Genomic DNA, 25,606 nt, shown 5'->3' on the forward strand with positions numbered 1-25,606 from the left:
GGGTGGGAAAACTGCGACTCGCGAGCCGCATGCTGATCTTTGAGTCTTTGATTGAGGCTTTTCAATGAGTGTGCACTCTGCAATGTGCATTCGGTGATAATGACCGTAAGCCACTCTGCCTTTTCCGTCAAGTCGCCCACTTATAATCACAAAGCTAGAATTCAAACGTCATTGCGAAACCAAACACCAAAACCTTAATTGCCAAGAGTTACCCAAAAAAGACATATTTACGAAGTATTATGATCACCGAGTTCCGCACTGTTTGACGTCATATCAGCCCGATTTTAAACACCTTGCAGCCTAGGTGGAGACGCATCGTCTTATGCACACAATAATAAACTTCATTCGATACCCAACATTTCCTTGTGACGGAATAAATTGGTATATATAAATTTTTGAGTTGTAACTCTTTTAAGGCAACGATTTTTGATATGCGGCTCGCGCGTGAAGCAGCTCTGTCCACCCCTGACCTATAATTATAAGCCAAAATATAGGATAGCATATGAAGCATCAGAAAGTTCAATAAAATGATATGGAGCAATACCCTACCCACAGATATATCCATGATATACAATTATAAACGTATATGAACGATATTAGTTCGATTTAAAGCACCTCCGATCACTGCGTTAACCATTAATTCATTAGTGATGTAACAATGAGGGCTCGGTAAAACGCACAATCATTAAGGGATCGGTCATCAATCCGAACTTATACAAGATACGGCGATCTAGTCAACATCGATTACTTGATGACTTGAAATTGACTCGTAAATTTTACTTCGAGTCACGAGTCAATCTGCATTTTTGAAGCATCGAGTCAAGTCAAGTCAAGTCATTTTTGCAAAGTGAGTCGAGTCAAGTCAAGTCATACGAAAAAGGTGACTCGAGTCATCCCAACACTGATATTGTCTGACACGGGGTGTTCGAGTAAACAAAGGATTAGTATCGCATTTCCATATCAATACTATCATTTACATCCCATACCACTTACTTGCTTGAGTAGATTTAAAGTCAGTCAATTCTACTTGTACTTTTAGTAGTTTTAGGTCGCTCATGTAAGAAGTCCTTCTGCTCTTACTTGAGTAGACTTTTTCGTCGCTACTTCTACTTCTACTTGAGTTGCTTTCGTTACTACTTTGACCACCTGTGGGTCAGAGACTCGAAAACTGGTATCCGAGGCTGTCCTGCTAGGCGCTCAGCAATCATGGATAGCATGTAGGAGAAAAAACGGGGATGCAGATTAGAGGAACTTGATATAAAGACCGTATCGCATCTCCGTCGTCGAATTATCTCGATGGTGCAGGCGAAAAAAGATTACCATATGCATATCTCTGTCCATCATACGCATATACACTTGCTCATTTAGCACAAGAACAAGCCCCATACGTAATACCTTGCTGTCCCTCATTTCTATCACTGGCACAGTGAAGATTCTTACCTGAGAGCGGTTTTCAAGTCCCGAACGGGAACCGATGACAGAAGCGAATATGATCATTGATCACTTGCCCGAATTTCCTGGGCAAATTCATGAATGATTGCATATTTTGTGTACCCGGGGATATGCACTGAGTTACATATCCCTGGAGTTGCCAAGGATACAAATGTATTGGGGGATAATATTTGAATTGAAAAATGGTGTGACGTCATAACGCTCAAGTCCAATTTTGCATGGATATTCTTCCTTGCCTATAATAATCTGCCTTCGATGTTTTTAATTTGTTAATATGTCACTGTGTAGCTTCCTTAGAACCTTTAACTGTGGAAAACCACTCACTGGTGTGTGATTGTATGACGCTGAACAATTTTATATCCCTCAATCGGATTGGATCAAATGTAATGGATATTCACAATCGCGAGAATTGTTTTACTTTAGAGCCGAAAAAAATTGGAATTCGCTATGGGGAAATAAATAATTATAGATATTGTAGGATGTGGAAAAGATTGCGACAAACGTGATGAATTTTCATTTGTCAAGTCTTCTTGTAACTTCACTGGTGTTAAAAAATGCATCGCCCTCATATTTCATGTTTTTAGTTGGCCAACCGAAGTGTTTTTTTTTCACGAACCTCCAGTGGAAACACTGCTCCAGCTAACCAGATAACCACTGCATATCAGGTGACATCAATACCAATTTATTCGCATAACTGCTCTCGACAAACACAATGGCAAAGGAACTTCACACAAGCTTCATATTCTTTTCAACTTCACAATGAATCAGACCACCGTGCACGCACACATCTCCTCAATCAATCCCAGCACAAATTACAGAACTTGAATATCAGTTATACACACCCCGTTGGTAGCCACACCGTCCTATCTCAGCGTAGTAAAATGACAAATCTTCATAATAAACCAGCAATCAATTATTGAGTAGACCGCCAAACAATGCGTTGGTGAACACACAAAATATGATAGTGTCACAACAAAGCAAAATATTCGTGTGTATCAGTGCTTTACATTACGAATACCAATAACACAGCCAAGCTGTTAAATTTTCGCGATTCCAGGCAGCTCAGCGTGTAGCGTTCATATTCATTATCTTGTGAGTAAACCGAGTTTCAAGTTAACAATGTCCACTTTGCATGGATCATTGGTCATGGTCAGCGGTCACATATCAGTGATAACGCATAGACAAAATATTGTCACGCTTGTAAATAAAATCAAGCAGCAGTATCAATAGCAATATGTCCCAGTGACTATCTCATCTGATCCTACAGTATCATTATCCTATGGTCATCATACGCCATTGAAAGTTAGGGGATATTACGTTTTATAATACCATTTCTTAGGTTATCATTAGGGCTGGACGCAATGATTCGAGTGCTCAAATCTGACTCCAGTAAGAGTTAATTCATCAACAAGAATTATATCTTCTATACTATTCCCCAAAATCTGGATTAGTCGTGTTACAGCATCCAAAACATTTAGTACAGATCTACCCACAGATCAATCTACAGCATTGCCACAAAGTGCAACAAAACAGGCACTGTTCTGTTCAAATTATGCAAAATCCAGTTCGATGTAATGTGGTTCTTTGTGGTCGCATAAAATATAGGGCCTGCACATTTGAATGTTCCACGCATGAGTGATACTCAAATACTCGATTCAGAATCGCATCACCCAGTATTTGACTTTGCCCCTCCCTAGTTATGATGAAGAACAGTACCATAATAGATAGGGCCTCAACAAAAGTTTGGCCGGACATTCTCTAGTTAATATTAATACTCTTCGATAGTTGGAAAGGCCATCAAAAAAAAGCGGTCAAATTCACGTTCCGTCGCATAAAAATCCACCGAAAATATATCTATGGAAGCGCGTTTCGAAGCCGACGCAGACACTTGAACTTCAACACCCCAATTCACAAAACGAGCACTGGAACCGCGTCGCGAAAACACAAGTTTTTTTGGCAGAGAAAGCTTGCGTCGAATCATGTCGAATTCGGAAGGTTCTTCACAATGTCGGCGGTCTTCACTTTTCGTTTCCATGCCCCGTCAAAGCCCTTGGCGTTACTGTTCGGCGGCCCTTTCGGCAGCCGGACCACGCCGTCTGGTACGCCGTCCTGGAATTTTCTGCCCAGAACCGGACTCGAACCGGGACTGCCGCTGGGAGAGTTCGCAGCTGCCATGAATGAAGAAATATTTATAATGTGGGCGCGTGGATTAAGTGTTTTTAATCTACATTTACAAACAATAAAAATATACCATAACGACGAATTGATTGTGATTCAACTCTAAAAATAAGCATATTTAATAAATAAAGTTACATTAATTTGCAAGTGGACGTTATATACAGTGTAAAAGCTACCGCGGTCTTACTATAATCTATAACGTCTGCTACCGGCTCAACAAAGTTGCGACCTGGCATCAAGGCCGACAAGAATTTATTTTACAAGAATCACGTCGTATGTTGTGATACGATTGTTGATATGCAATGTTATTTCCGATTCTCTACTAGGTGCTGACGATGACCCCTGACGAGTGTCAGCAGAAAATATTCGAGTTCATTTCAATACGAATATACTATTCGATTGTATATTGAATTTCTGTACCCCGAAGGAGCTCTTCAAATATCACTGTCGCTAAAATTACCATATTCCAGTTCTGACCTAATAATAAGGCCAGCCAGCCAGGTCAGCTGATAACATTTGATTCAAATTTAAAGATAAAATTATTGTATTTAAATTGCGAATTCAAGACTGTCAATTTTTTTCGTATATCTCCACCATGGTGATCAAATTAATGTTGCAAAAAACATTTCATACCAAACTTAGCTCAATTTCAATCAGTATTAGCTGTATAATTCCAATTTGAGTTTTCAATTGTTCTATAAAATTATAAAATTTTCGGTGGCAATTCTCTTCCCTTCGACACGGCCGTGCATCGTGGTTCAAGCTTGTTTGATGAGTGTGATACTGTTTCGACGCATTATCATCTTGCGATGGGCCTGTGGAAGGGCTGTTGCACGGTATGCAAACTTTTCAATTTGGGTGTCAGCGAACGGGATATGCATTTACAAAGCTACATTTCATATCGGCAATATTGGACACGGTCAGTAACGAAATACTTCTACTGTTTCGAAGTACCGAGGTAGATTTTGCCTCGCCAATGTGAGGCCGTTATCACCCTAACGCCGGGACAGTAAGAATGCCACAGGTTTTAACACTGTCCCGCACAAACAGGGGATTTGTTAGAGAACAGTTGAAGCGCCACGAATTTTACAGGATATACATAACGCCTGTTACCTTGAGTAGCCGCTAGCATTCGTCTTCTTTGTAACCACGGACTTCCAGACGGCGTACTGTTATTCGATCCACCATTGTCCGAAACAGCCTGCTAATGCGGCAAAACGATATAAACTTGGACGATTTATAAAAAGTAAAGGGTGTGACTGGAGGGGGGACCAGACTATCAGACTTGGACAACTAGATGATTCCAGTTCTCAAATCAGACTAAAAATGCAGGTAATCTAATTCTCTAAATCTAATTCATGAAAAGTTTCTGTGCTCTTAATTTTAATTCTAATCTCATGAAGGACTATGATTTACTTGGAAATGCTACAGGAAAACGGTAAGCATGACTAAAGCCAAGTTTGGTGTACAGACATTTGCCATTTTCACCCCGAATCAGAATCAAACTGATCATGATCAATCAGAAGCCGCTACGGATTTGCTTTCCCGAAATGGATTCATTCCGAGCAAGTCAAGCTATTTCCGAGCAAGCACATCAGCGAACACGAATAGCATCAATAAATGTCAAAAATACGAACCAGTGTAACTCAACTAGTTCAATGATGATTATTAAAAAAAATCAAAGTATGCAACTGTAGCGTTCGTGTTTGATGTTATTTCAGAAGCCACAGAATTGACCTCATGCCTGTGCTATAGATCACCCAAGTGAGCTGAAATCACACACACAAATCGACGAAGAGAATACAGCAGTGACGTGCGGTCCAATGAGGCAGGTGAGCCAGTGCCTCACCTGATGTCTGGGTAAGTAAGCGAAAATCATGAAAACCCTTGATGAGTCGACGATTATTGATGTTTTACATCGATGTTTATAAATAACTAAATTTCAACATTTTTTCACCCAACATCATCAATTTGCATAATTATTATTAAAAAATACAGCGCGAAAGGAGAGGTGAGGCACAGGTGAGGCACGGGTGGGTCGTGCCTCACCTGCGACAATGCATTTCATCATAAATAGCTCGGAATTCATAATAACTGGTATCAATCAAATGCTATCGTCACACTGATTCCGAAAATCCAAATAATAACAGTGTAAGAGCACCAGAACCCCCCAAAATCGCCAAGGAAGGTGACATTCGGCTTTATTACAGACAATGCCATCGCAGACAAACAATGGCCAGGTGAGGCACAAACGAATCTGCCTCATGAACTATTCGCTAACAATTGGACAATCGAAGCGCAGTGAAACGCGCTATCGATTTCGGAATCCAACAGTCTTGTAGGTATAATATAGTAGCAACGGCCAATACGTAATGCGGAGCCAATACATTGCCTAACTTATGTAGCTGTTATGTATTTTCCATCCGCAGCTACGTTAAATTGTGGTATGTGATAGCCACTTGCATAGGCTGCATTGTCGTTGTTTGTGTCCTTATGCTGTGTTCGACTGCAATACCTATATCACCCTTAGTTGTGGCATGTGACAGCTATACTTATATAGCCTGCGTTGTCGTTGTCTGTGGTCAGTGGTGCCACTCCCAGTGTTTTCACAGTGTATTTTGACTTGACTTAGTGTCCTAGTGCATTTTCCTTCGAAATTCGGCAAATGTAGTGTTTTTTTACTGAGCAAATATTTGTAAGCTATTTTCATGTGCTTCGAATAATTTATACCGGTACTTGAAGAGATAGTTATTACTATCCGTCAAAACTTGCCCATTTAGCACAATAGCGACCAGTCCTACATGTATTGTGGAATTGCAACGGCTATCAGTGTGCTATACAAAGAAAATGCTCTCTATACCCGCTGCTGTTATACATATTTTGGGTCTCTTTATCATCTACTTTACGTGCGTGCGTGTTTATGTGTGTGTGTGTGTGTGTGTGTGTATGTGTGTGGGGCGGGGGCGTGCCTCACCAGCCATGAACCTCACCGTACGTCACTGGAATACAGTGATGGTTATTATTATGAATAAGGATCACAGCCTGTGCAGGTGAGCCTGTTTCCAACTCTACATTTGACATTTCAGTAAGATTTTCATCCCAAAAAGCTAGTTCTCCCATGATACACAAGCATGTGACTTCCAAAAGTAATGCCAAACGGCATTCGAGAAGAACCCGTTCGACAGTTATGTCATTTCGAATAATGTGCATAGCTTTGTACTAGATGTCTTGCATGCTGCTATACGGTCAATCGAGGTTTAGGCCTACATCTCGCAGTGGAAAATTGTATTGAAACTATACTTCTTGTTGATAAATTAACTCTTGACAAGGGGCGACACTTACGACATTGTTTGGAATCGCAAGTGGAGACTTTTTGGGCTGTGTAGAGTGTTGTTTTCGCCCTGACATGGGACTACCCCGAGGACTGACCCGGGGACTCGATTCCGGCGTACTGTCTCTGACTCCAGTTCTCCAGGAACCTGTAAAACATGAAGGTTAAAATGAATCTCTCCGTGTATATTTTGACTTTGACTTTCAAAATTGTTTGCCAGATCGCGGGCCGCAAGCTGGCGATACCTGTTTTACACGTAGCTCAACAGACCTGATGGGGGCTGGATTGATATCTAGGCCGATTATGTCAATCTGCAACAGTTAAGGGATGCACACAAAATACATAGGCCTATTACATAGTAATATGCGGTGGAAGAGTAGTTAATCGCCATGAACTGAGGGTCATAAGTATGTCTAATATATTTATTTGAATGAACTGTGGTGGGGTAACTTTGGAAAATGCAATTATTTTTCATGTCTTTTCACACTATCGTCTATAAAACCTCTCAAATGAGACTTATTTGGACAGAGTGGACGAGAGCAGTGGATAAAAATAGAATAAAACAGTATAGGCATGGCCTGTTGCGCGATTGTTACCATTATCCTTATATTGATCTAAGGGGGAGGCTGCGAAGATTTCGCAATGGATTAGGACTACTTGAGAGGTCTATGCTGCCACCTTTTCAATTCATGGCTGACATGCTATCAATGTTTGGTCGTAAGGAGTTTAATAACAACCAATTTTGATGAAATTGAAAAACTTAAGACTTTATACAGTAGGCCTACTAGCACTACGTACACTAGGGTTGTCCAAAATTTGGAAAATCTTACAAATCCTCAATTGTAATGTCTTATTCTATAGATTATTGATAAAAAACGACACTGAGCCTGAAAGAAGCTCACAGGAAGGCCGTTAAGATTTCGTGCAAAGCGTTTGAAAGTAGCTGCCGAAGAACGGGCGTGCCACCGACCATAGAACGGCGAGAAGACTAGTAGTCACGAAACCACGGCTCTTGATTGGCTTATCGGCTATGCTTCAATGACCACGACAGCAGAGCTTGCTGATTAGTTGATCAAGAAGTCTGCTACCGGCGGCGATTCTGAAAGCGCATTGTATGTAGGCTGACAGATAACGATTTAGGATTGATTCAGGGTATGTTGAGGTACGAAATACATGATGAACAAACAACAGCTGCTTCACAAAAACGTCCAAAGCATGACCGCTTTATTGTGAAGGAAACCGCCGTAGCCTATATGCCTTGTTTTCAACGAGGGAAAACATAGGCACTTATGCAAGTGGCGACGGATTCCTTGTTTCAGAAAGGATATATCATTATTGAATACAAATATAAAGCTTAACAATGACACTATAATTTGTGTGATCTTATTGGGCTCAGGTTGTAGGACATAGTTGACGTTTTGAAAGCTCTAAGGATCGGCTGAATCAGCGGGTTATGCTTAACACTTGTCAGACGCTTGCATCAAACTGTATTCACTTGCAAGTGTTGTCAAAGTCCTTGATGATAACGCAGAAAAGAGGTGTAAAGGTGAGCACACACTATGCTGGATATGTTATGTCAAAGTCCTTAATAATCGCGCAGAAAAGGGGTGTAAAGGTAAACACAGACAAGACAATGCTGCATAGTGCACAGTAACCAGCATAGTTTGTATATCATATCAAGCATAGTCTGTGCTCAGTTTTACACCTCTTTTCTGCGTTATCATCAAGGACTTTGACAACTCTTGCAAGTGAATACAGTTTGATGGAAGCATCTGACAAGTGCCCAACATAACCCGCTGATTCAGCCGATCCTTAGAGCTTTCAAAACTTCAACTATGTACTACAGCCTGAGCTCAATAAGATCACACAAATTATAGTGTCATTGCTAAGCTTTATATATGTATTCAATACTTATATATCCTTTCTGAAACTAGGAATCCGTCGCCACTTGCATAAGCGCCTATGCTTTCCCTCGTTGAAAACAAGGCATAGGCTGCGGCGGCTTCCTTCACAATAAAGCAGTCATGCTTTAGACGTTTTTGTGAAGCAGCCGTTGTTTGTTCATCATGTATTTCGTACCTCAAAATACCCTGAATCAATCATAAATCATTATCTGTCCGCCTACATACAATGCGCTTTCAGAATCGCCGCCGGTAGCAGACTCCTTGATCACCTAATCAGCAAGCTGCTGCTGTCGTGGTCATTGAAGCATAGCCGATTAGCCAATCAAGAGCCGTGGTTTCGTGATTACTAGTCTTCTCGCCGTCCTATGGTCGGTGGCACGCCCGTTCTTCGGCAGCTACTTTCAAATGCTTTGCACGAAATCTTAACGGCCTTCTTGTGAGCTTCATTCAGGCTCAGTGTCGTTTTTTATCAATAATCTATAGAATAAGACATTACAACGGGGGATTTGTAAGATTTTCCAAATTTTGGACAACCCTAACGTACACGCTGAGTGACCCAATTCGCCCAGGAAAGCAGGCCTAACTCCAATAACCCATGAGCAGCGCAATTCAAGTAGCCGATGATATCAACTTCGAGAATCGCATACCTGCTGGTGGTGGGCTGATAATTTGACCACCCATATTTTTCCGTTGCATCCGCGGACTTCCACGTGGGCTACGGTCTGCAAAAGAACATTCTGCATTTACAAGGACATATTATTAGAATTGAAGCAAGACTATGCTACATCAGTGATATCGTTATCGACAAAAAAATTCCGATATCGATATCAGTTGAAAACTTCCGATATAGGTAAGGGTCTAATTATATTCATAATCTTGATTTGTATAATTCAATATGTAAAGGAAACTGTTCAATTGTGAACATATGGCTAAAAGGCTGTGCTAATATCAACATAAATTGTAATTACGTCATCAATTTGAAAGACGAAAGGTTTGCACCATTGGCAGCTGATTACATGCCAGGGGATATGACTCACAGGAAGGAGCATAATGCATACAAACTGGAACAGAATGCAATTACGAATTCGGACACATCTGGCCGGCATGACATCAGTAAAACATTGCCATGTCAAATATCAGCAAAACACATGCGACCACACAAATGATGGATTGGACACCGGGCTCCAGGCACAGCATACCAGCACGACAAACTGAAACGCCCAGTAACACACGACACCTCACTCATACGTGCGTCATCAATTAGCTGCATTGTCCATGTACGGTACACCAATTTAAACATAATTTGGATTCGCAGGACATCGCAAGGCTTCACACATTTATTTAATAACGCTACAGAGCTATAACCATTAACCAAGTAGGCTTACATTCAATGTAAATCATCACAAATAAAGCTGTAGGTGTTTATTAAATGACGTCAGTTCTACCTCAAATTGAAGAGAATTTGGTATTTTTATGACCCTACTATTTCAATGCACTTAGTAGCAATGCTATCACAGGAATGTCATGTCGACTGATGTGCGAATCTTTGTACTATATGTTTCGTATGCTGTGATTCGACCAATTGAAGATTCAAAGTTTCAACAGTGGGAAACTAGCATCGAAACCGTACTTATCGCTATAAATTAACTCTTTATTATTTTAGTAGGCTACCACAAAAAATCATAACTCACCACTGGCAAAGTAGAAATTCGGGTTTCATATCTACACTCTACAGTTAAATAAACGGCTCTCAATGCTGATGGCTAAGAGAAACGGCTTTTCTGCCATCCGAAACTTGAGTATGCTGTACCAAGTAAAGTGGATAGCCTATATTCCAAGTTTTGTTCACATACCCGAGTGTCCTCGTACTGGGCTTGTGTCGCGACTGCCTTGCGGACTGACAAGCGGAGACACGCTAAATCTTGTGTTTTGCTGCCATCCGTTCTTGCCTGTGACGAATTTCTTCCTAGTTGGCATCGGGCTGTTTTCTCTTGAACTGGTAGGGAATTATTTGGTTACGTTGAAGATAATACAAGCATTAAAAGTGTCTTTACAGTGGGATACCAAAATGGCACAGTGGTCACTCTGTTTTATATCTTGCATAATATAACATTGCATATCATATCGCACTTTTTGAAAATCTTTGCTGTAGCTGCAGTTGTTTTCACGTGAACAACTTCCTGGAACGATAGTGGGCGGTGCTAATAGCCAGCAGCTCAAAAATAATAGTAAGAGATATCAGCTGGGTGTAAAATGACAAATGTAGCATATATTTGCAGTGCATGGTCAACCATAGCCCTTGATTTAGCAAAATCGTATCAACACAATACCGAAGCTCTAAATATCATGTGTTCTATATAGAAAGATAAAATGCCGACCTTTTAAAGACTATTCATCTAGCTACAGAAATACACATTATAAATAGAGCAAAGGAGCAGCCGGATAGAATTTCTCACAAAACATAAGCTGTATTCCATGAATTGCAGACGTATGCCTTACCTTGTGTAAGGGGATTCATCGTTACTGTCGTATCCTTCTTTATTCTTTCCTAGAGCTTTCTTCGGGTTCCGTCCCGAGCCTAGCAGGCTGAAGGACTCCGTTAATTCTTCCTCGCGAGCGATTCTGGACAGGGTCTTGTAGGCATTCTGCAAGAGTTTCGATGCTGGTGTTCAAATTGAATAACAATAGACTGCGTTGAATTTTCTGCATAACTGTGAAGGGAATTCCATGCCGTAGCCTACTTCAGAAACGATGTGTTTCATGTGCCATTAGTCAGTCACAATTACCCTCAGTACGCCTATATCAGCAATTCTTCAACAGGGGTCACCACCAACTATTTACTGGTGATTTCGAAGAGGTAGCCTATATGGAGAATTTCAATGGTATGGACTGGAATTGGAAATCGGAATGACCAATACAATAACCTGTAGTAACAAATGTTATACAGGAGAGACAATACTATAATCACCTAGTTCATCGAGTCAACCCTGTGTGCAAAAGGTCATACCATAAGAGTCATACCATAAGAAATAGGTCCTAGAAATCAAGGCTGATGCAAAATCGTATTTATTTGGTGGAAATTAACCCAGCTACAACATCGCACCACGTTAGGTCATGTGCGTTGTCATTACTGCAGATTGCATCATCATGACTGATACGATTTCATTTCATATCGAAACTGCTTAAACATAAATTTAATTGCCCGAGGTAAAACACTACTCAAGATATACTGCTGTGAGGCAGGGATATCGTGTATGGCAATGTCCTAATCTAGCCGCTGATTGCTCTTGATCCGTTGAGCTTTGAGCCGATTTATTCCAAACACAAGCTCATGGTCTATAGGTAGTAAAAAGTGGGCAATAATTACGATCATTTATTTTTAAACATGGCAAATGTCCTATGTTGATATCTTGTGAAGATGCAGTTTATAAATCCAGCGTGAAGCTAGGCCTATTATGATAGAGCAGGTACAAGCTTGAGCATTCAGTTTGGGATAATCATACACCATAGGAATTAGGCAATTATACATCCTGTAGCAGTGGTTTATTAAGATTCACAACACACAGACCACTCACTGCATGGCATCAAGCAGTGTCCCGCCCCCTATTGTCGTGTCAATGGCTACAAATTGTCCCGACAATTGCTTGCAAAAGGGTCTTCAGGCACCCTTTTCCAATCATCATTGAGCCGCTAGTGCAGTGCTCCAAAAACTCTTTCTACTATGACACACTTTATTAGCATGTCAAGTTGCATATTGAACATTTCAACCACAACACACCTATTGTCACCTCGCGACACACCCTCGTGGAGCACTCCCAAACCTCTGTATTGGGAGGCTGAGATTTATGGTTGAAAGCACTGATAGTGGAAGGTGGATTATGTTGAGAGATTACTCAGGAAATACTCCCACTTGTAGAGTTGGACTAGGTAATAGAAAATTCTCAGCCTTTCCAATTAGATCGGTATTAGGATTATAGCTGCTGGCTGGGCATTCTTTTTTTCCAAATTAGAATTAGACTATCTAACTAGAATTGAAATTACCGATTCCGCAAACAATTCAATTTTGGCTCGGAAATAAATACGACAATATCAAATTCAGTCCATATCAAATCAAATCACAGTCCATCCCCGTAGGCATGAGAATCACCCACCTTGGCTCATTTCACACTTATACAGTGCTCCATTTTTAGGAAACCAGACATTCGATTAAAATTAATATTGCAGTGTAGAAACATTTCCTAAGTTAGACTAGAATTAGATTACTTTCGCTGGCAGCATTATGTAAGTAGTCCAAGTTTACCCACTTCCTGTTGTGAAATATCACATGGTATTGATCACCAAATAGCACAAGAACCACACAAATTGATCTATATCCCAGAATACTTCCACAATTCACAGGTCACCACTCAAATCAAATGAAGCGCAACAATTTTCAATCAACATACCTGCGCTCCTTCCGTAGTCTCAAATTCAATGACGACGCAAAGGCTCTGCCCCAACTCCGGATGTTTTGTGATATGATTACGTAGGTCCATCGGCACTTCTGTGCCAGCTCGAATTATGCGAACCGTCGTCAACTGGCCGTACTCCTGGAATTTTTCCGAAACCTACAAAATAATGTGATTTAGCATGTGGATCCTGAGCAAAAAGTTACAGTACACAGGCACAATGAGCATACAAATTTCAATACAGAAGCCATCCATATAGCCTACCTTGGTTACAAATATCCACACACACCAAACGATTTCATTATCTGTTACAACTTGAAGACAATTGGCCTTTTATGTTGAATGCTGGGTATTATGGTTAACTAGTTATTCTTGTCGTTATGAACTCTGATTGAGTCTAACAATACTTTACAATCCCAGTACCATTCAGACATAGGAAATTGTAATCAGGATATATCTTGTCCAATCTTTAAATGTTCTTAGGGTGTGAAGCAGTAGAAATCAGAATTGCTCTCAAGAGCAGAGGAATGTGGAAAAACTAAATGGCCCATGACGTGAATGGTAATGTAAGAGGAGTGTCTCTCAACCCCCAACAAGTTAGTTGGCCCTTACCAGGATGGATTTCAGATATTATGGAAAACATGAAATTTATAATCTAGGAATTCTGTACAAATTGTCATCGAATTGTTTTCGATATAGGCCTAGCTAGTTTACGGTATGGATGTTTATTAGGGCTCTTCACTTCAAAAATGATTTTTTTTTCTCAAATCGCTCTGGCTACTTGATAAAATTGTTAGGTTACCTAATTTAAGCCTACATGCAAAATTTGGTTCAATTCCAACGAGTAACCGCTTTGCTACAGAAGAAAGTTTCTATTTATTATATAAAAATAAATACGGTAATAAAAAATTTGAAAATTTTCTGTTCACCCCATGAAAGTGTTAGGCTGTCTATAGAAACGATGCTCACCAAATTTGGTTTAAATCCAACCAGTGGAAGTGAATTTATTGCCGTCAAAAAATTTGGATTTGAATAAATTAGTATTTACGGTGACCGATTCTTTCTTTATTTATTATAGTTGAGTTCACTGTAAATACTATTTTATTCAAATCCAAATTTTTCGACGGCAATAACTCCGCATCCACTGGTTGGAATTGAACCAAATTTTGTGTGTAGGCTTAAATTAGGTAACCTAACAATTTTATCAAGTAGCCAGTACGATTTGAGAAAAAACGTCATTTTTGAAGAGCCCTAATGTTTATATTCTATGACTCACCACCTTGATAGATAAGATTATCAAGATCGCCGGCAGAGAGCCGAAGTCTAAATGTTGGCTACATGAAAATATTAATAGGCTATCCATCTCTCATGAATATCATCTTACTAAAACGCCAAATTGTCCAGTATTGGGTAGGGTATGACTATCAGTCACAATTAGCGCCTCGCCATAAGCGAGAAAGAAAGTGTGATTTGTTACCTTATTTAAGAATTCGCCATCTCCGTAAGGCTTTGCTTGACGGTCACATCACGAATGTATTCAGTACAGATTTGTGAATAGATAGCTTGCAGATCAGTTGTAAAAATTGGTTTTCACGTACCAATCACCACTACAAATTTGTAATAATTTAATGGGCCTTGTACCGTGCGACACTGTGTGCTTAAATGTGGCACGCTTACTAAAAGGCTGCACACACACCCTATATGACAGCTAGGCTGTCTTTCCAATGTTAACAAATCAATTTCAAACTGTGCTGAGCATGGTAGGAAGCAAAGTAGGTAGCAACTGATAATTGAAAGACAAGTGTAAGTACAGTTTGATGCCCTGTCAATGTTACCTGCTCATCATTGAGTCACATATTCAAATCTCTGTTCTGGGAAATTTTCTGGTTCACTATCAACTTCTGTTTTGAATGCGCGTAGGCCCTACATAAAAAGGCTAACTCTTCGGTTATGACTGAAAATGGCATTGAACTAGATTGAACCCGACTGGATGTATTTCGCTACCCTAATTTTTCAATCACAAAAAAAAGCGCATCTGTGGCCAAATTTCCTAACAGAAGCTATGAAAAATATACCTGACCTACCTTCTCTACGGACGGTTCCGATTGGCCATCACCCAGTTTATACAAGACTGTCTTTATCGACGTTGTGGGCAAGTCAATTTCTGGAAGCGGTTCTCTTCTACGTAGCTTCGTGCCCTGGCAAATATTCAAAATAATGCTCAATTACAGATAAGATGAAGTCAAATAGCATAAGCATGATCAATACAGAGTAAGAAAATTTGGAAGCTTTCAGTTTTTTACGTATTAGATTAGAATTAAAATGAGAGAATAGCAGATATTTCGCAAATTACCTTAGAATTAGATTACCGACATTTCGCTTCAATTATTCTTAGTTTTAGACAGCTCAAGGTTATCTTGTTGTTTAAGTCTGGATTAAATGCTTCTGCAATTGGACTCACGATCCGGTTGATTTCCAGTTTGTCCGATTTCAAGACGGCGTACGCGGTCATACGCCAGTCTTTCGAGTGGTTCTTGATCTTCTTGAAACTTGTGAGGAGCTTCACCGACACGTATCCCTGCTTATTTCGTTTCACATGCTTCAGCAGGAACTTATCCTTAAACGGACATATTCATTGTGTTATACGAAGGGGTAGGCTTAACGAGGAGAACATGAAAGTTAAGGTGTATAACGGAAAGGTAACGTTGGTGATGTCAGTAACATTCATGACATACTAATTACAAGTTTTCAATTCAACATCATAGGGGGGGATGGGGGAATTTGAGTATATTTTCAAGTTTGAGCAGCTGTCATTTTCATAAACAGTCAAATAAAAAGGTGGCTGGTTGATATTTGTTACATTGTATGGTTGAATTTTCGGTTGCAAATGAATTGAAGATTCAATTTGCTCGCAGTGGAAAAATATTGTGATTTTTTTTTTACAAATTCGTATACTCAATTTACCCCAATTTTGTGGGAAAATTGAGTATACTGTCTAAATTGTACTTGAAGCAAGCCTTATCCCCACGTTATACCCAAATGACCCATTGTATGGGAAAACTGAGTATATTTACATGTTTTTAAAAAAGAAACTGGAACAAGATCTCTTATTGTTGTTTAAAGAGAAACTTTTTTAGGAGGAACAGCAGAACGAAATAATTAGATGTCATAGTTTCACTACTTGTTTGGATTCAAATCAAATTTGACAACCCCTCTTCTTTCTGAAATTGGTGCTTTCACTTTGAAAATTACTTCATTGAATGAAATGGAAAATATTCTCAACATGAAATTGATGTCATCAATGTTTCAGGGATAGGAAAATATGCAACCCGTTGGTTGAAAAAATTATGTTCAAATGTTTCACCGCCACCCATCATATTTTCCACCTGCCCCAGAAACTTTGTCTGTCTGTATTGTATAACGAGCCAATCAAACTCGTTGATATCCCTTCTCTTTCTGAACTGTTTCAAATTCCCCAAGTCCATCTCAGAACTGTACTTAGAGTGGCCACTTCCTCCTCATAATCGTCACTGACCACAACATCATTGCTCTTGCGTTTTAGCTTTCATACATTCTCCTCATCTTAAAGTCTGGTCATGCTTTTTTCTGATGTCAGCACCTCACCAGTTATGGCCTGATCAAGTGAACATGCCTTCTTTTGGCATTATGACTAGCTAAATAATTTCTTGATTCTCTTTTCATTATTTGTGAGACTACTGTGTAGTAATTGCCCGAGTCAAACTTTTCATCTAGTCACTTTCTTCGACCGATTCTTGCTCTTGTGGCTACAATTTTCTGTGTTGCTCTAATTAACTTTGTTATGAGTGCTTCATAGGGAATCCCAGACTCTATTATAACAGCTCTTTTCTGTCTTACTTTCTTTGATGGCCTGATCAAATTCATGTGGTGCATATTTAGGGGTTCGCTTCTTCTCATAATACCTGAGCTTGTCTGTTATTGTTTTAACTCTCTAATTGTGTAACAAAATCAGAATAACAAGATTCAAAAGAGTATCTACAACCTCTCTGATGACAGTGCAACAAAAAAAGTTATCATTTAGTAGTATACTCAATTTAACCCACCCCTAATTTATACTATACCCGAATCACCCCAAAAAAATATTCTTCAAATTAAAACTTACTCTTACCACCATCGACAAAATGCATTGCCATACCTTGTAGCATGATCACCTATCACAAACTTAAGCAATATTTGGATATGCAACAACCATTTTTATGCTGTCTGCAAAGAAGTTGAAAAGTGGTGTCAAAAATGGAAAAAAAATTTACAAACTTTCAATTCCACGTGGAAGCTATAATCGGCCTTTGATAGAAATGGTTATTAGTCTTATCTAGAGCTTACATAGTGAGCTAATGAATGAATGCAGAACTGCGGAATTTAAAGCAGATATGTTGAGAAAGCAAAAGTTTTTGTCGAATGTACTCAAATTCCCCTACCTACTCAAGTTCCCCCACCCCCCCCTATACCATCAGACGATACTAAGCAAACCCTTCTGTCTGTTATTCAAAACGGTAGCTTAATGTGTCAGTGAAGTGTCTCGTGAGCCTTTTTCTTGGGCAGACCATGCTACGATCTTTTGACTGGTGGGTCAGATCATGTCAAGTGATCCAAGCCATATCCCCCACCATCTCGAGCCGACATGAAAATTGGCATGATTACAGAGCTTTGTTTTCTGATTTCAGAAAAACAAATTTTGTGAAAATCGGTCGAGCACAACCGAAGATGTGGCCATTCAAAAATTGCAGTTTTTGTGATCGCTCAAGCGGAAAAAATGTCCGAAATTTACACATGTAATTGAAATTTGCTATATTTTGGTCAAATTGAGGTTGTTGAGGGTGAAACTTCCACACTTGGTCATTTACATCCTACTTGATACTTTGCCCCCTTCTTTGACACCTGGGGTAGCATAGTCTGACCTTTAACCCCGTGAATCTGTTAATGTCTTCAAAAATCACTCATGTGTGACGTCATATTTAATTGCAAATATCTTTTGGCTGAGAGGTGATGTCATCAAGTGTTAGGTGTCATTGGAAAGCTCTTGACAAGGACTTTCAAAATCAACAATAACTTTCCTCGCTAAAGAATCATTATATTAGAAAAATTTGTTGTAAAAAAGTGTTGAAAAAATATTTGTATTTTGAAATGTTATTACAATTTTACTTTTACAGGCTGCACGGTATTGGATTAAGACTTATGTTTGTAGTATGGATACTTGTAGTATAGGCTCTGTTTTGGAAGCTGTTTGTCACATAAAGGCCTACCGATATCAAAAGCAAAAATTAGTGTCACTGGATGATCTAAATGATGAAGAACGAGAGCTTCTGAAAATCCGGGTTGGAGCAGAATGCAACATCAAGAAAGAAAATCTCGGAAATTTTTGGAGTAAGTGAAAGGTTAGTGAGACATGCGAAAGAGCAACGAAAAGACAATGGAGTTTTTTCTTTACCACCACCACGAAAAGGGAAGATGCTTTCAGATGAAACAATTGAAACAGTTGTGAAGTTTTTTGAAAACAACGAACACAGCAGGTTGATGCCAGGGATGAAAGACCGAGTTAGCATTAAAAAGAAGGTGTATAAACAAAAACGTCTACTTTTGTGTACTCTGAAAGAATTGTATACCTTGTTTAAACAGCAAAACCCGCATGTGAAGATTGGATTCACTAAATTTTGTGAATTGAGGCCAAAATGGTGTGTTAGTGCAGGATCATCTGGAACACATGCAGTATGTGTCTGCACCATACATCAAAACGTTGTTCTTATGTTGCATGCTGCCCACATTGAAGAAACTTATAAAGATTTGCTTCAATTGTCAGTCTGCAATATTGAAAACAGAGACTGCATGCTGCAGCGTTGTTCGAACTGTCCCGGATTTGAACCAGTTCAGGAATTACTCAACTCAAAATTTGAAGATGTGGATGAACCAATTTCTTTCAAACAGTGGGTGTCAGTTGACCGAACTGATCTTATAACTCAAACCTTATCAGTAACTGAGTTTATTCAATTATTATTGAAAAGGCTTGCGAATTTAGCACCACATCATCACATTTCGCATTCAGTCTTTATATTTGAAAAAACGTAAACAAGATATGGATCATCAAACAGCTCTTGTATTAATGGATTTTGCAGAAAATTACTCTTTCCACATTCAGGATGAAGCTCAGGGGTATCATTGGACCCACCGAAGTTGCACTGTGCACCCAGTAGTTTGCTACTACAAGTCTGCAAGCAATGAAATTTTGCATTTTAGTCTCTGTTTTCTATCCGAAGAGTTGTTGCATGATGCAGTCATGGTTTATTTGATTCAGCGTAAAACAATTCAAGTTCTCAAAGCAACAATTCCCGATTTGGACAATATTGAATATTTTAGCGATGGTTGTGCTGCGCAGTACAAAAACAGAAAATCTTTTTACAATTTGTGCAAGCACAATGATGACTTTAAAGTGGACGCCGCTTGGTCCTTTTTTGCCACCAGCCATGGTAAATCGCCATGTGATGGAGTTGGTGGCACTGTCAAAAGAGCTACAGCAATGGAAAGTCTGAGACGCCCACTGAATGATCAGATTTTGAATGTGGAAGGAATGATGTCTTATTGCGTGCCAAATCTTCAAAAAATAAAATTTATAAATTTGCTCAAAGACGAATTGGATGCTACAAAATCTTTTCTGGAAACTCGATTTCAGCTCGCAGCCACAGTCAAAGGTACTCGAGCCTTTCATCATTTTAGGCCATTGTCATCAACAAAGCTAGGAGCAAAACGTGTCAGCCAAGATGAGCACTATGCGTTGGAAGTTGAATTGAATGAAGACTCTGAAAACCAAGAACACATCCTTCAAAGTGAAATTATTCAAAACCAATTTGTATGCGCGGTTTATGACAAAAAGTGGTACATTGGCATGGTCATAGAGTTGGATAAGCTAAACAACGATGCTTTGGTTAACTTCATGCACCGTAAAGGTCCATCTCTGTTTTTTCACTGGCCACAAAATAAAGACTGTTGTTGGACACCATTCCAGCACATTTTGTGCACAGTAGACGTTCCTTCTTTAGTCAATAGTCGGGGACAGTATGAACTGTCAAAAGAATCAAAAGTGAAAGTGGATCGAGGTTGGGAAAAATATCATAAAAGATAAATGTATCTGATGTGTGAAAAGTAATCATCGCTGCACAATATAAAAACTACAAAACCCACAGGACATTGATGTTTATTGTCATGCTTAGCGCTGATTGTCACTCAAATCTATTGTGTAGACACAAAAAATATTGTATCTCATCATTGTGTTAATTTGGAATTCTTATATGTTTATGAAGTATTTTGTGTATTCACCACAAACTGTGCAGCAAAAATTCCTTCAATATTTGAAAATCGGTTTGTTCTATAAGTACGCAATGTGAGAATTTTTCATTAAAACATGCTATTTGCAGGTTAGTTTCATTGCACTCTTACGGTGTGTAATGGTTCTTTAGCGAGGAATGTTATTTTTGATTTTGAAAGTCCTTGCCAAGAGCTTTCCAATGACACCTTATACTTGATGACACCACGTCTTAGCCAAAAGATATTTGCAATTAAAAATGGCGTCACACATGAGTGATTTTTGAAGACATTAACAGATTCGCGGGGTTAAAGGTCAGACAATGCAACCCCAGGTGTCAAAGAAGGGGGCAAAGTATCAAGTAGGATGTAAATGAACAAGTGTGAAAGTGTCACTCTCAACAACCCTAATTTGACCAAAATATAGCAGATTTCAATTACATGTGTAAATTTCTGACATTTTTTCCGCTTGAGCGATCACAAAAACAGCAATTTTTGAACGGCCACATCTTCAGTATTACTTGACCAATTTTCATAAAATTTGTTTTTCTGAATTCAGAAAGAAAAGTTTTCTAAGCATACCAATTTCCATGATAATCTGAGATGGTGGGGGCATAAATTGAAATTTTTCTGGATCACTTGACAGTTGACATGATCTGACCCTGGTTGCTTGAACCCCCTAACCTTGCAATTTAGGAAGCTGGCAACTAAAAAATAAATTATCACTTCCGTCATGGCCTCACATTGCCATCTGGTCTTGTGGTTGCCTAAAAGCTACCTGATGATGAAAAAAATAACAAGGATGTTTTTTTAAAATAGGGGCATATATTATAAAGGACATCATAGCTTTATAGTTGTAGTTTTGAAATTGTATTTTCACGGACCCCAGGGTAAGAACCCCTGTATTAGAGCTACCGTATATAAGATCGTAAATGGAGGTACCGCCAACACCACCAGTTGAACCTGGTTCTTACAGTGTTGAAAAGACTGCCGCCTCACTTTCTGTGTGGCAACAAGTTGCTTCATTACCATTGCGTTTCACAATTCTGGTAGTGTTCATCTTCAAGGAATGTACGTCACTGCTAGGCCTCCATTGACGCAAATATAATGTATGCGTGTTGCCTTCAATCAAGCATGGCTGAATCAGTTATGCTGCCTTTGCACATGGTCCAAGTATGAGTTGCACTACTTGAAATTGGGATGACGAATGCAAGAAAATCAGTTCGAACGTGACATTTACAGATGGATAAATGCTAGCGAGTTGATAAATGTAGGGGGCTACATTTTCAGACATCTCTATGTCACATTTTGCTAATAAATATCGCAATTGTGCTGCGGATTTTCATGTTTTATTGCACAACTGATTCAGAAAATTTCAGGATTACATTTTGTGACAATGCTGTGGGTTGATGATATGCTACAATACGACCAATCTAGGTTTACGTTCTTCCACAGAGGAAAATACAATAAAAATTCTTGTTGATGAATCAACTGATGGTGGCAAAGAAAGTATGATTTCAGTAAACTTGACTCATATCTCTTTAGAATTATTACTCAATTCTGGTTCAAGTACATGAATGATCGTCCCCACCCCTAGTTATCATTACAAAAACAATAAATGCATAAATTGCTACATTTCCCCCTACTCAGAGATGCCATGTTACTCTACCCAACTTACTTTAGTCAGATTCTCATTTGAAAAGTACTGCTCCAGTAATGTACGGATCTTTATCTCGACTTCCTCGCTTGGAGGCACCCACGACGAGTCTTCCTTCAGCATGTCTTGGAAGTCAGGTGACTTAAAGGAATAGTACGTTTATAGGCATGCTTTTGTCCTTGATGTATATCGACTCATGACACACGATCTAGCAATACTCAATATAGAATAGCTTCCATTGAAGAGTTGCAATTTCAGTAAGCATTTAAGAGTTAATAAACATCAAACGAAGTCATTCTGTATCCAGAGAGTATTGGTCAGAAGAGTGTTGGAAATGGGTGAATGGCACAATTTATTTCACGCTGCATACCATCAATGGAAATTAGATGAACTTATCCAAATGGCTTTGGTAACTTTTCAGCAGAACCTATAATTCGTCTAATAACAGCAACAGTCACCCGCAGGCCGCATTAACTGACATTTGTTAGCCAGTTATTTGCTAGCATAGTCAAAATAATAGAATTAGTCCTACCACCAATCTGCTACAAATGACTGGACAAAAATTTACACAAATTCAACAGATCTAATCTACATGAGACATAGCTTAGCTGCTTTAATGTGTTCACTGTTGAGCAGGATAAATTTACAACAGCAGTGTAAATATTTCAAATGAACTCACATCATCATCTTCACCAGCACTGCTCACTGGTGTTGACCCGCCTTCTTCCTCTTGCAGTTTGGACACCTAACAAAGCAAAGGAGTTGGAGTTACATAGTTACCATTTATGTGCTTTATGAATAGGTACCAACACTACGTAAAGAGTGCATTTCAGGACATAGCCTAGACACGAATAGGCTAGCCTACTATTATATCCAAGTAATGAATTCACAGACCGATTAAGAATTTGTCAAAGTCATCACTTTTGGGAGGCAGGTGGATGAAAGAAGCATGTCTTGGCTGCTGAGCAATGTATATGACCAAACACAAAATTGCTCTACTGCCTAATAATAGGATTTAATTACAGGTATCATTTGCTGTTGCATAACATATGACAGATTACTCCATCAATGTAAGACAACATTGCATACACATTGTAACTGTAGGCCTAGCACTGAAATTATGCTTCTCAATGACTGCTATTGTTATCAAGGTCTCACCTCGGAATTTTACTTAGCAATGTTTTATATATATTCATTTAACCCATTCGGAAAAGTTTTGCGGTGTGGTCATGTAATTTCGTGACTGCCTACACCTTTTCAAAATTATGACTTCAGGATCATTTATGAACATGGTATTTAAATGTCAAATCAATAAAATATGTGATATGGAATGAAGATGAGCAAAATCTGTAAAATTTAGATTTTACATGTATAATTTTGTGCACTAAGTGTCCTTATTGCGTATTCAATCACACCAATTCGAAGGAATACGCTACTGAGGAAATATATTATGGTCTTTCAAAATCAGCATGTTTTATGTCAAACTAATCAAAGAGATATTTACGCAACACCTACATAGTAAGCCTATAGCATACTCGGTGAGCGAAAATGATGTCTTTACACAATCAAGCACTACAGACCTACATGTGACATGTCACAGTCATGGTTCTTCAATGCATCACCACAAAACGTTTGTGATAGGTAGCCTATAACATGAAGTACCGTATGTATAACATTTACATCACTCAATTTTAAAATAGTCATCCACAAACAAGCAAAGCTATTCTAGATATTATTGCACTATGTTTGCTTTGATTTTTTTTCATTCTTTCCTTTCCTCAACTATTAGTGTGTTTCCGTTACCATTCTTAGATTACGATTCTAGTATTAGTAGGCTATATCTTGACAATATTTACACCAATCTGTTTTTGATTCGAGTAATTCCAGTTCTCAATTATTTAGCATAATGCATGGTCAGGTCATACCACAACGGATTGTAGTGTGATAGAGGATAATTATGAAAAATCCCTTGTATGGGCCTCTCTCTACAAACATTTAGCTGATTCGAAATAAGAAAAATATAGGCCTATAGGCCTACTTCACAGCAAGTTATAGAGAGTGGAAGGTGATTTTCAATTCTTACAAAGGCCTACCTCTGAAAACTCCAGAAAATTGGTAAAATCAACTTACATGAGTAACTTTTATGTCAATCAGATCGCCTGGACGTATATTCTCTTCGTTTTCAACTTTGCTTGTTTCAACGATATCCCCATTATCCATTTCTTTAGGCCTAGGCTATCCTTCAACAATTACTTAGCGATAGCCTAACAAAACTAATCCTAACTCCTATGCAAAAACTGCAAACATCGAGTAGAGATATAACTTATGATGTGCTGAATTAATTGGAATACATCATCAAAAGGTCGGCAACTGATAAACGAATTCAAGAAATGAAACTGCAAGCAAACCAATGGAATTCCCCATCATACATTTATAATGAAGGTCACAGCTCGGCAAAAAAACTTGAATATATGTTTCAGTAACATGTAACGGCCAACAGAACAGCAACAGCTATAACACCTAACATAGGCTTACCATATTTTGGAAATCTAAATAGAGGACACTTTTTCAGAAATTTGAGACTTGCAAAACCGGAGAAGAATTCTCAAAAACCGGTGAATTTTTCGCACTCTGTGATTGGTTGACTAAAAAAAAGGTCATCTTTTCATCTTTTCCGCTCAGAGCTCAAAATACCATTTTTCCGCATTGCTAGGTGGATGACTAAAAAAAAAAGCTCATTTTTCCGCCCAGAGCTAAGATCACCGTTTTTCACTCTGAAATAACCGCCGGAGCGTCACTTCTGTGCTAATTTACGGCATATCACTCGCAATTTGCTCTAAATCTGACCTAAATTTTCAAAAAAAAGGACAAAATCTCAAAAAAGAGGACAAAAGGGCGTCCTCCGAGGACACTTTCAAAAAAGTCAAAAAAGAGGTCAAATCCTCTTAAAAGAGGACGTATGGTAATTGGTAACCCTAACCTATCTATAACAACACCAAGTCACTACCCTCAATTACATTACAGCAATCCCCTTGTTTTGTATACATATTTCGATATTTTCTCTACCAGTATACATGCCTTCATCGAACTGCGTTCCTTTCGCTTATATAAAGCCGAGAGGTGATTTATTAGACGTTATACTGGAGCCGGGGCGTAAACCAGGTAATTTTAATCAATTCATTACATGTGATTACAGTTTTTCTCCCATTACAGACCCGATTCTGAGGCGTGGGCAGACTAGAACTGCAAGAGATCAAATGTACAAAGTTAGAACGATAAATACAACGTCTTACAATTGAACAGA

At 39.0% G+C, this 25,606-nt stretch overlaps 1 protein-coding gene across 2 annotated transcripts; it reads right to left on the reverse strand.

The window, feature by feature from the left end:
- Window positions 1-2,113: 2,113 nt before the first annotated feature.
- LOC145439473 (la-related protein 6-like) lies at window positions 2,114-24,626 on the reverse strand. Of its 2 annotated transcripts, none has more exons than XM_080316966.1 (12): window positions 24,433-24,626; window positions 22,982-23,047; window positions 22,324-22,443; window positions 15,775-15,930; window positions 15,398-15,511; window positions 13,311-13,472; window positions 11,365-11,510; window positions 10,719-10,861; window positions 9,513-9,587; window positions 6,973-7,109; window positions 4,744-4,831; window positions 2,114-3,620 (listed from the first exon to the last, which is right to left on the reverse strand). In XM_080316966.1, the coding sequence occupies exons 1-12, from the start codon at window positions 24,520-24,522 to the stop codon at window positions 3,430-3,432; spliced, it is 1,488 nt and encodes a 495-aa protein (XP_080173092.1). In that variant the 5' UTR covers window positions 24,523-24,626; the 3' UTR covers window positions 2,114-3,429. The 2 variants fall into 2 exon arrangements, with proteins under 2 accessions (XP_080173092.1, XP_080173091.1); XM_080316965.1 differs by having other exon boundaries at window positions 4,744-4,834.
- Between the last annotated feature and the right edge of the window lie 980 nt (window positions 24,627-25,606).

Source organism: Botryllus schlosseri, chromosome 5, assembly GCF_051294905.1.
Source record: "Botryllus schlosseri isolate E-star chromosome 5, Bs_hap1, whole genome shotgun sequence".
NCBI lineage: Eukaryota > Metazoa > Chordata > Ascidiacea > Stolidobranchia > Styelidae > Botryllus > Botryllus schlosseri.

What these genes read in the sequence shown, in the direction of transcription:
- LOC145439473 (XM_080316965.1), bottom strand. Translation starts at nt 24,522, where the DNA reads ATGGATAATGGGGATATCGTTGAAACAAGCAAAGTTGAAAACGAAGAG. An exon ending in AACTGGAAATCAACCGGATC is followed by an intron (nt 15,512 to 15,774) that starts GTGAGTCCAATT and finishes AATATTTGCCAG; the next exon opens with GGCACGAAGCTACGTAGAAG. An exon ending in GATGAATCCCCTTACACAAG is followed by an intron (nt 10,862 to 11,364) that starts GTAAGGCATACG and finishes ATTCCCTACCAG; the next exon opens with TTCAAGAGAAAACAGCCCGA.